General features: G+C 41.1%; 1 protein-coding gene across 1 annotated transcript; it reads left to right on the top strand.

The window, feature by feature from the left end:
- Positions 1–9,255: 9,255 nt before the first annotated feature.
- On the top strand, positions 9,256–11,408 carry LOC137265153 (indolethylamine N-methyltransferase-like). The gene is made up of 3 exons (XM_067800476.1): positions 9,256–9,534; positions 10,077–10,284; positions 10,811–11,408. Exons 1-3 carry the CDS (start codon positions 9,369–9,371, stop codon positions 11,241–11,243), a joined length of 807 nt encoding a protein of 268 aa, XP_067656577.1. The 5' UTR covers positions 9,256–9,368; the 3' UTR covers positions 11,244–11,408.
- The last annotated feature ends 411 nt before the right edge of the window (positions 11,409–11,819 follow it).

Here is an 11,819-nt window from a genome sequence, read left to right on the forward strand (position 1 = left end):
GGTAAGGCACCCTTTACGATCCTTAGGTTTGAGGTCAGGGTCAGGCACCTTTCACGATCCTTAGGGTTAGGGCAAGGGCTAGGCATCCTTTACGATCCTTAGGCATAGGGTTTGGGGTTAGGGCTTGGGATTAGCGTCAGGTATAGTCTGGCAGAAAATGTTTCAGTCTGTCATTATTTGATATAGTATTGGCTTCCTGAGTACGTACAAGCACGTGTCTAGATCTGATTGAACTCATGAGTTTCGTTTATTCGGCTCCTCGGTATATGTTTGCTGGTCTGTAAATAATCGAATTTGAATTAGATGATCCAGTGGTCAGTATCATGAGCATCAATCTACGCGTTGGGATACGATGACATGTGTCAAAAGGGTCAGTGAGTCTGACCACCCGATCCCGTTTGTTAGAACAAGTATGGGTTGCTAAAGACTAATTCTAACCATGACCTTTAAGGGGCGGTCTGGGTCTCTTCTAAGTGAGAAGTGTCTCTATTCCAAGTAATTGAATACTGTGCACATTAGGGTTAAATCCAGTTCACGTATTCACACAAACGTTAAAAATTAAGTTTCATCACGGTTCCATCCAGTTTTATTTCTCCTAGTCTTAGTTGCAAACGATGTTACCCAGTTAGAGGTCATTATTTATGCTGTTGTTTTACTTTTTCTTATAATAACAGTCGGGTGATTAAACAGACCACACTTCAAATGTAACCACACTTATTTCAATCCAATCATTACATAAAAACATCCTGGGTACACTTCCATTTGCCATTTAGTTTATATTCATAGAACAAGGTTATGTTTGTAAACAAGGGATGAGGCTAACTATATGAATTATTCTGTTTCATTGTCAGTGAAATTCAGTGTCAGCTTAGAGGCCTAGTATTTAGTTCTCTGAGCAGCTCCACGCTTTAGTGTTTCCTTCCAGATTCCACCACGCTAACACCCATACCGTAACACCCATACCGTAACGTGCACAAATTAGTAATCTTGTGAAAATGGAGACACAAGTCTGCTTTCGGAAGCACTTGACTTCAAATGCCTGAATACATTCCCGATCATGCAGCTATATACTTATTGGAACCGTTTCGCGAGGTGCTACTTCATTTCCTAAGCTGGTTTCTGGCTCCAACAAGCGGTATGCTAGACATGAACTAGGTTACTTCCGTCGACAAGCCCAAATTTAAGAACTAGCTCTGGTTCCACACTGCGCGTCCGCCAAATATGACTTCTCCAGATATCCATGCTTGGCTGTCACAGTTATTGACAAATGGGATGGTTAGATCGGAAATGTGTTATTGCTGCAAGGATTATCAGTTCATTGCTGTCAACTTACACATATGAGACCATTCGAATGCAGTGTTCACATTACTGCAAAAACTTGCGTTTTTCACGCTAAGTTTAACACAGACACACAAATAGTTTGCGAGCGTATTGTGGACATCATAGATTCCTTGTCTACTTAATTTTAAAAAGTACCTTAGAAAAACAATGTATTTTGAAATGATTCAGGATTATAATGATAATTTCACGCGCAAAAGATTTGGACTACATATTTATAATTATTTAATTTCTGCATGCATTCGTACAAAATCTACCGCGAGCAAGGCGTATGAAAAAGTTGTTTCTAAACGGAAGTACTAAATTCTCGCGAAGTGCCGTGAACTACTTGCTGGCCCTATTAATGTATGGACGTATGGCAAGCACCTCGATGGATAAAAGATACTTACCATTCCGGATAAGTAAATAAAGTTTGGCACAATATGAAATGTCAGCAATCGTATGGAAAAGCAGGATTCTTGGAAAGGAAAATCACAATCTTTTTCGAATTTGTCATTAGATCACAAAGCGAGTAGAATACAGTTTAGCGGATGCAGCACCCTTTACGATCCTTAGGGTTAGGGTTTCGGCTCATGTCGAGTCTGCCATTATTAGGTTAGGGTTAGGGTAAGGCACCCTTTACGATCCTTAGGTTTGAGGTCAGGGTCAGGCACCTTTCACGATCCTTAGGGTTAGGGCAAGGGCTAGGCATCCTTTACGATCCTTAGGCATAGGGTTTGGGGTTAGGGCTTGGGATTAGCGTCAGGTATAGTCTGGCAGAAAATGTTTCAGGGCGGTGTTTGGTAACTTTACTTTAAAACTATAAGTGCTATCTATTTCCAATTTGGTATGAGGCTTTATAATGGTCGACAAATTGGATGTTGACATTTCTGTATGTGAAATGCACGTGCTTGAAGTCACGTGACATGATCTGCCGAGCATAATGTAAGAATGTGACATGTGACCTGCCTATTTGCATGACCATGTCGCTGTTCCAGTAAGTAGCTCAACATCCTTGACATGTGAGATGTTGTTGTGACTTGAAATAATGACAGCTCTTATCGACAATTTTCCTATTATCGAGTGATAAATTATGACAACTAAAATCCCCAATGGTAGAAGAATTATAAAGCCTCATACCAAATTTGAAATGGATAGCACTTATAGGTTTAAAGTAAAGTTACCAAAGACCGTCCTGAAACATTTTCTGCCAGACTATACCCTTGCCGATCTATAGGGAGCGCAAACTAATCTGAAAATGTGCGCCCAGCGCTCTCCACAAAACATACCATGTCCGAAGCATGCAAACTGCGATGCCGATATCAATCAGGAATAAAGTCAGGAAAACACTTAATGGAGAGCCCGTAGTTCTGTGTAGCGATATGTCGACAACAAAGTCTGTGGGAGGATGCGGCGGAGGTACGGTTACTGCAGTTTCAAGACTTGTGCTCAAAAAACGATTTCATTGTGAAAACCCTGCACTAGGCATACAAGAACTCTTTCATCTATATGCATTGTTAGTGATCGTAGCAGTCCTTCAAAGCAACATGCTCTTGCTTCTAGAATGGTGACAGAGTGCCAATGAAGGTCACATCCCCTTGTCCCTCGTGAACGAAATCAAACTGTATTCCATTGATATTCACACTTCCGCCAGTCACAATCAATTGGTTTCAAAACACGTGAAGACGCAAGGTGATACAGTGTCTACAGTGAAAACGGGGACGTAATGGACGCATATGCGACATCATCGTGGTAATCAAGGGGACGTGTGAGTTATCACTCACATCATTTGAACTTTAATGGATTAGATACTGTGAAGATCCATCTTAAGCAACATTGATGATGTTTGTTTGCCGGATTTCAAAACAATTAGAAATGAACCTTTGCAATGTCACATACATTTTAGGTAAAAGGGAAGAATATGGAAACAACTTAATGATCATTTAAGGCAACTATTTGTAAAACAGTCCGGCCAACTCCAGATTTGGGTTAGAATCGGTCAGCAGTAATCCATGCTTGTCATAAGAGACAACTATCGGGATCGGTTGATGGCAGGCGTCCTGTCTTGGTTGGCATATTTGATCGTGTCCCGATCTCGTAGATCGATGTTGATCACGGGATTGTCTAGTCTCACTATTCTGTATATCTGGGATGCTGCTAAGTTCGACGTTAAGCAAAAAACAAACAAAGGTTATGAGCACGGAAGGTATCTTTTCTGTGTACCTCAAAAGGCATAGAAATATATCAAATCATTTTATACAGTTGTGGTACTGCGGGTAAAGGTTAGCCTGTCACAAAGAAAATGCCGGTTTGATTTCCCAAACGGGTCAGTGTGTGATAAATGATGACCAATGATATATTTCTGTTTCTACCCGTCAGAGTATATGCGTAGCCGGTACGTTCTAAATCATATATATAACAGTGAGTGAGTGAGTGAGTGTGTGTGTGTGTTTTAGCACTATTCCAGTAGGCTAAAACACAGCCCCCCAAATACATACAAGATATGTAGCAAACTAAATACTTTCAGACTTTCACCAATATTAACTCTTGCAACCATGACACGCCCTATCTTTCTTCCTTTTTGAAGACCATTTGAATTTGGAGGGTTTTTAGTTACACAAAATGAACAGATTATTTTTAATTGGTGAATAACAGTGCCCGAAATAGCCCTGATAAGCTTTGCTCGATACGGCGCGCCCAATCTCCGGAAACTTTCGAACGTCTCACAAATAGCACACAGTCACATGCTTAACTAGACCACATACGTTTCCCTCATTCCAAAAGCAAATACACCAAGGACTCTTCAACAGTGCTTGACACGCCATCTAGGACAAGAAGTGACTCACCACGCCCACTCGAGGCTCTATCAGACAACGGAGACCTCCTTGGCACTGAAAGCAGTAATTCTTCAATCATGCCATTCCCCTACACATGACACATGACACTGGAATTGCTAGCACACACAACGTGCTATCGTATAAGAGTTAATTTCAAGTTATTACTGTCCACGTCTAATATTGCGCATCTGGGGTCTGTTTTCTTGTTTCTCGAAGAAAACAGAGACTGGACAGTATCAAAGAAAAGGGGAAAACATGTCATTTACAAATGTAGCTCCTAATTCGCTGGGCAAAAGAACATAATGACTATTTTAGGATGGCTACAAAAACCTAAAATGGTTAGTCGATCGTAAGTGTGTGAGTATGGTTTTACACTGCTTTAAGTATGCACATTAATTGCGATCACGGAGTCACCAAATTTTTACACACCAATATCAAATAATTATGGGGAGTAAGGTCAATGATTTTATGCATGACATGGAATCACCTACTTTTTACATAAACTTTAGTGGGATCACTCGCATTGTAGAATGCTTCTAAGAAAACAAGATCATCATCACTCCCTACCCAACTCCGGCCTCCGACCCGTTAATTGGAAAGGTCCATCTTCACCTGCCACCAGGGCCCTTATTCTCGAAACGTACATAGTGCTACGAATTCGTAACTTCGATCGATTCGTAACTTGATCATAGCCAATGTCTTAAGAGTAGGCCTAAAAAGTTCGTAGGGCTACGAACGTTTCGAGAATAGCTAGCCTGGGCCTTTATTCTCGAAAAGTACGTAGAGCTAAGAATACGTAACTTTGATCGTAGCCAGTGTGTTACGAATGGACTTTAAAAGTTCGTAGGACCACGAACGTTTCGAGAATAGCTAGTCTGGGCCTTTATTCTCGAAACGTTCGTAGCCCTAGGAATTCGTAACTTTGATCATAGCCAATGTGTTACGAATGGACTTTAAAAGTTCGTAGGACTACGAACGTTTCGAGAATAGGTACCCTGGGCCTTTATTCTCGAAACGTTCGTAGCCCTAGGGATTCGTAACTGTGATCATAGCCAATGTCTTAAGAGTAGGCCTAAGAAGTTCGTAGGGCTACGAACGTTTCGAGAATAGGTACCCTGGGTCCGTATTCTCGAAACATTCGTAGGCCTAAGAATTCTCAACTTTGATCGTAGCCAAAGTGTTAAGTATGGATTTAAGAAGTTCGTAGGGCTACGAACGTTTCGAGAATAGCTAGCCTGCTAATAATCGATTCAAATGTTATGATATTACTTTTATCTTATATCAAATAGCTCAGTGTGGAAGCTACTGATCTTTCAAAATGGAATCGATAGGTCACCTATTGATTAATCGATGTATTGCCCAAGGCCTTGTGAAATCAATTGTGTTACTGTAACACATATCTACACCCCACAAGGCATGAAGTATTTGTACTGAGAATTGTTCGCAAGGAATTTTGTGCATTGTAGAGCGGCACCATAGGCGGATCTGCGAACATCGCTCTCCGAATATTTCTAGTATTGATTTTCGTTTTATCTATACATGTAGAATTTTCATAGAGATACAAAGGTTCATTTTTGAACATGTGAAAAAGAGTACATATATACATTTATTCCTGACTGACCCAAACAGTACAAATGTTATCCAAGGGTTACTGGAGTGGAAACAGTTTTCGAAACACTTCAAAAGGAAACGCTACGAAACGTAACTGGATTATTTTCACATTTTCATTCATGTCTTGCGGCAGGAACTGAAGAAAGAGTTTTGCGAAGCGAACTTCACAAGATGACCATCAAGAATTGAGATTTTACGTTCGCATTAAACAGGTGTTCAGACACAGGCGCCAAACGAAATAACGCGTGTGCATGTAAAAACGTTCACACATCATGTCTGAATACGAACTTAGTAATGGTTAATAATTTAAAGACGCTTTGAGCTGTCTGACAATGTTTTGTGAAAATGGTAAACAATATCGAATCACCTGTCGAAATTACCAGTAAAAAGCCAACCAAACACTTGATTTACTTGTGATCAAACGCCACTTATTATCGAAGAGTCTTCTTCAGTGTCTTGAGTTCTTCATATGGAACTCGTCTGGTTGTTGTTAGCGATATATATGTCTCAATGTGACATCCATCAAGTATCAGTACTGAACTGTGAGTGAGTTTAGATTTACATTCCAGCAATATCATGGCGGGGGACCCTAGAAATGGGCTTCACACATTGTACCCGCGTTGGGAATCGAACCCGGTGTTCGGCGTAACGAGCAAAAGGGTTAACCACTTGGCTACCCCACCAGCCCCAGTGCAGAACACATGTATTGACAACAATTGACATTAATTAATGGAATTCAAACCATTCATGTCGTACTCACAGTTTCCAGTGTCGCCTATGCACTAGATCCCATTTGTTCTTTCCATAGTAATTCTTTGCTCTTTTGTCTGATTTAAATGACGTACAAGGGTCTCCAAGCTCAGAGTCAGGCAGTTCGATGTGCATGAGAAATACCACTCCTGGAAATAGCTGAAAATCAATTAATGCGCAAGAAGCATTTTAGGATCGATTAAGATCCGGGTTAGAATAAGAATTTTCAGTAACCCATACTCGTCGAAAGAGGCAACTAATGGGATCGGGTGGAAAGGTTCGCTGACTTGGATAAGACAATGACATGTCATCGTATGCCAGTTGCGGTGATCGATGTTCATGCTGTTGATCGCTTCGCTGTCCATTATTTACATCCTGCCGTCTGATAGCATATTCCTGAGTGCATGGTAAAACTCACTCACTCACTCACTCACTCACTCACTCACTTACTCTCATTCCATTATGAATAAGTTATAACGTTTTAATTTAATAAAATGAGTTATATTTTTTAATTATGTATAAAAAATATTTGTGCGTGCTGAAAACACATAACGCGGTATGCTAAGTCAGCTAAAATCTAACTTATGTATTATTTAGCGCATAAAAAAGCAATTTGAAACTACAATCGCTTGAGAAATTGACTTGCCCCGTCATGTTTATTGAAAGAGCTTGTTTTGGAGACACTACCCTCCTCGTTACAGATGTCTTCATCATAGGGACATAGCTGATTCTAAATGTTTTCACTATTCATACATGACGCAAAGGTTTTATGATAAATACTGAATGGTCACACAAGTGTCAGCTTCCAATATATTGTAAACAGTGCCAGCTTGAATATCTGGACACAATGTTTGTGAGAGGTGTAGGTGTCCTTAATTAACAGCCCCTGTCTAAATCTAAATCAAGAAATCCAAATTATTGCCTTTTGATTATGACGGTTATACATTCAAAACCATTCTAAACATTTTATATATGATATTTTCTGAGGACATGTCATTATCGAAGAGATACCAAATGACATATCGTTTTCACTTTCTTCAATTATTTTAGAAATATTATACCCCAATGTGTTGTGATGACTTATATCACATGTACCCCCCATTATCCACATATGTGAAACTTTGGACCTGACTTTGCTAATGACCCATTCACTGAAATGGAAACTTTTACAAACATTGGACATCGAGAATGTAGTTAGGCTCACTACCTATGTATGTATGTATGTATGTATGTATGTATGTGTGTGTGTGCGTGTGTGTGTGTGTGTGTGTGTGTGTACGTATGTATGTATGTATGTATGTGTGTGTGTGTGTGTGTGTACGTATGTATGTATGTATGTGTGTGTGTGTGTGTGTATGTATGTGTGTGTGTGTGTGTACGTATGTATGTATGTATGTATGTGTGTGTGTGTGTGTATGTATGTGTGTGTGTGTGTGTGTGTGTGTGTGTGTACGTAGGTATGTATGTATGTATGTAGGTGTGCATGCAGGCCTCTGTGTCTCTGTGTGTGTGTATGTATGTGTGTGCGTATTATTACTAGTTTAATACGATTATCCTGTCAGATACATTAATCTGCCTACGAGTCAAACAGCCCCAAATTACATTGCCGTATTATGAATCAGAAAGATACAAATGTGTCCGTCTTTCGTTATGACATGAAACACCACGGGAAATGACTCCTTCTTAGATATAACAAGATCAAGGCATTCGTAACTACTCGCCTCTTTCCGTAACCTGCAGCTTTCCGGAATGACCCGAGTAGTTACGAATGAAGACCAAGGGTGACCTTTCCTGCTCAGGGCCGATTCATCCGGGTTATTCATCCATCCATCCATTTTTGTTCTTACCTCATTTAAAATATGCTTTAGCATCCATTTTAATGTCATTCTATAGCCTAGTGCGTTTTGTGTTTTCACTTTTGTGATATAATTATGTAAAATATTATATCATATGAACATAAAACTGCATTAGCCAGAGTTCTTATTGACCATTCAAGATGTGAGTTTTAGTTGGAATTTAGTTTCTTTTGGAACGGTGGATCGCTGACGACCTGGGTTCAATTCCCCATATGAACAATGCGTGCAGCCCATTTCTGAGGTTCCCTGTGGGATATTGCTGGAGTGCAACATCTTTCAGCGTTTCTTGGTGATGCATCGTCACGCTGACGACACGGGTTCGAATCCCCACATGGGTACACTGTGTGAAGCCGATTTTTGGTGTTTCCTCGCCCTGATGTTGCTGGAATATCTACTTGGACGATGGCGACGATTCTTACTCCGGACAAGAACCTTTAGGTCGAAGTCGGTATACATAGAGTATTCACACACGTAATTACAAATGTAGGTATGTGAGTACAACACTCGTTATCGTATATGTCAGTCTGACGCAGCGATGAGGTAGCCTTGTGGTTAAAGCGTTTGAATTGATCGTCAAAGCGAAGACCCGGGTTCGACTCCTCATGCACATGGGCATATGTGTCTAACCCAATACTTGTGACCCTCACCAGGATTATGTGGGAACATTAATAAACACTTCCTTATTTTGCCGTGCGTGTGTGCTTTATCCACTAAACTAGTGAACATCTAAGACTTAAATTACTCCAGGAGTTCCTCCCACGTGAAGCCAACAAGGCGTGATGTAACTGGAACACTGCCGGAAGGACCGTTTGACAAACGCCGCTCACGTAATTACACAAATACAGCCCGTAGCAGTATTTTACAACCGCTTCTCCGCAGGAGTTACTTCCCTTTTTAATTGTGCAATCCGTTATCAGTGATAACGTATGTGAGGTACAGTTGCCAGTGACTGAAACTAACAGAACACGCTACCCCCGACTCATACCATTTCCTAGTCATGTCTGCATCACACACTGACGACGCTACACCGACGTTGTACCGTGACGACTACATCGACAAGTTCTCGCCAGTCCCATACTTAACCTACTACTGGAGCGACGACCGTGTTCAACAAGACTGGTTTCAGTTTCAGCTCGACAGCGGCTACAGCTACCTCAGACACGGTGAGACCACAACGACAACATAGGTCAGACGTTATGTATTATGTGCAATGGAATTAATTTCCCAATAGAGCGATGAATCATTGGTCAGGTTGGCCGGAAGTTGTTGTGTCGTTCGCACAACTTGCACAGAGTTGCGTCCCTTTAGTACAATAACCAGCTGCGATAAAACCCTTTCGACATCCATAAGAAATATCTGCTAAGAGCAGAATAGACAATACAGTTGTGACTATATCAAGGGCATATATCTCTTTCAGCAGTATTACAATTATATGGTACTGTTTGTAAACAAATTGAGTCTGGACCGGACGTTCATAGGATCCCTAGAAAAGATACTTGAGTCAATTTGATGTAAAACCGCGTATTTTCATTGAATAGTGATAAGTATTTGACCTTTTCTGTGAAAAACTATGGATCGTATTGGTTATGTTTTAAGAAATATTTTAACCTGCAAGCTCTTCTCTTCTTAGTCACGCCAGTTTATGAATCTCCAACCTTCTGCAACATCATTAAAAATAATGACAAATAATTTATGAAAATCCTAGAGACCATCTCGGGAACAAGGTTGCTGGATCTTGGTTGTGGTCCTAACCTCGGCAGCATGATTGGCGCTCCCGACCACTTCACTCACATCGTCATGGCGGACTTCTCGCCGGCCAATCTTGACGTCATCAAAAGATGGGTAAAGGGTGATGACGTCAACTTCAGCTGGAGCCACGTGTGCCAGTACTACATCAAACAATTCGCACTAGAGTATGTAAGAATTTTGGAAGTCTTCAGTGTTATCTATTCTTTGGCGAGGGGTGGTTGGGTAGTATAGTGGTTAAAGCTTCCATGGTCACGCCGAATACCCGGGTTCAGTTCTCAAATTGTGTACAATGTCTGAAGGCACTTTCTTGTGTTGGGTACAATGTATGAAATCACTTTCTCTTGTACCCCGCCGTAATATTGCTGGAATATTGCTGAAAGTGGCGTAACACCGTACATACTCACTCACTCTTCACTGACGTCAATTTCAAGAATCCTGGAGATATTGTCCATACTTCAGACTGTTCTATGATATTCCACGCTAAAAGACACAGCACCAATCTTGTTTAACTTTAGCTCAAGCCTTTCCTTTTCCATACTTTTCTACTATGAGTCTTTCTTTAATATCCGCTCGACACTTTTAATGAAATGTTCCCTTTCGCATTAGTCAATGTAGATATCTTATTTTTATAACTTTACCATGCTGCATTGTTTTCCCCACTCCAAATATCTGTCTGCTGTCTACTTCCAGTCCCGCCTTCGAATCCACTCGACTGCCTTTGCTGAAATCATACATCAAGGACATCGTCCAGTGTGATGTCTTACAGTCGGAACCTCTCGGGCCTTCTTATACGGGCTTTTTCGACTGTGTATTCAGCAGCTATTGTCTCGAGACAGCATCTCGGGACATCGACACCTACAGACAAAGTGTGCTGAATGTTGCATCTCTTCTCCGGGATGGCGGTCATCTTGTAATGCGGGGTGCTTGTGGAGAGCACTGCTACCCAGTTGATGGGAGAAACTTCCATAGTCTTGCCTTGAGCCCAGGTCAGTTGACGACGGCCTTGACAGATGCGACTCTAAAGGTCAAGGAACTCAAGATAGAAGGGGTGGACGACCCCGATGCAGCTGACGCCAATAAAATACATGGCTATTGTGTCTTGGCTAAGAAAGTGGGCTCATAACGAATTCGGCACAACGAACGTTTCATCCGTGCATGGCTTCAAGATTCCTGATGTCTCAGGACAATAAAGACAAACAACAACAAATGAATGGGATGGGAATTCGTGACGCGCAGATATTTGTAGACAAATATTTTCCATTCATGTTTAATAAAGAAACAAGCCGTTGATACAGTGTGATTTGTTCAATAAAGACTTCCAAGGTGATGTGTGAAGGGAGGGAATTCCGTACGACGTGAATAATTTCATGTGAATAATTTTGGTAATGAACACGTTATTGTCAACAACGTTCGTCATAAAAGATTCCATAAGTCTGCAATCACCACCTCGGTACTCCCAATATCTCAGCTATTGAAGTCCGGGGAAGATATAGCAGAAAGACTCTTCCAGGGAAGGAAGGTAATTTACATGGAACAGTAACTGATAGCCACAATCTTTCTCGGTAATGTACTGTCTGAAAGAACTTGCGTTTGGACCAAACAATTCAGTGACTGTCCTTGTCAGTATCGATCTACTCAGTTGAGATAAGGCAGTCTGACCACCCTATCCCGTTAGTGGCCTGAGCATGGGCTGCTGAAG

This window comes from Haliotis asinina, chromosome 15, assembly GCF_037392515.1.
Source record: "Haliotis asinina isolate JCU_RB_2024 chromosome 15, JCU_Hal_asi_v2, whole genome shotgun sequence".
In the NCBI taxonomy this organism is placed as follows: domain Eukaryota; kingdom Metazoa; phylum Mollusca; class Gastropoda; order Lepetellida; family Haliotidae; genus Haliotis; species Haliotis asinina.

Bases quoted from the DNA above. Each gene is read 5' to 3' on its own strand.
- LOC137265153 (XM_067800476.1), top strand. From the start codon at position 9,369: ATGTCTGCATCACACACTGACGACGCTACACCGACGTTGTACCGTGAC. The intron at 9,535-10,076 runs GTGAGACCACAA...TGAAAATCCTAG, and splicing joins CTACAGCTACCTCAGACACG to AGACCATCTCGGGAACAAGG. The intron at 10,285-10,810 runs GTATGTAAGAAT...GTCTACTTCCAG, and splicing joins ATCAAACAATTCGCACTAGA to TCCCGCCTTCGAATCCACTC.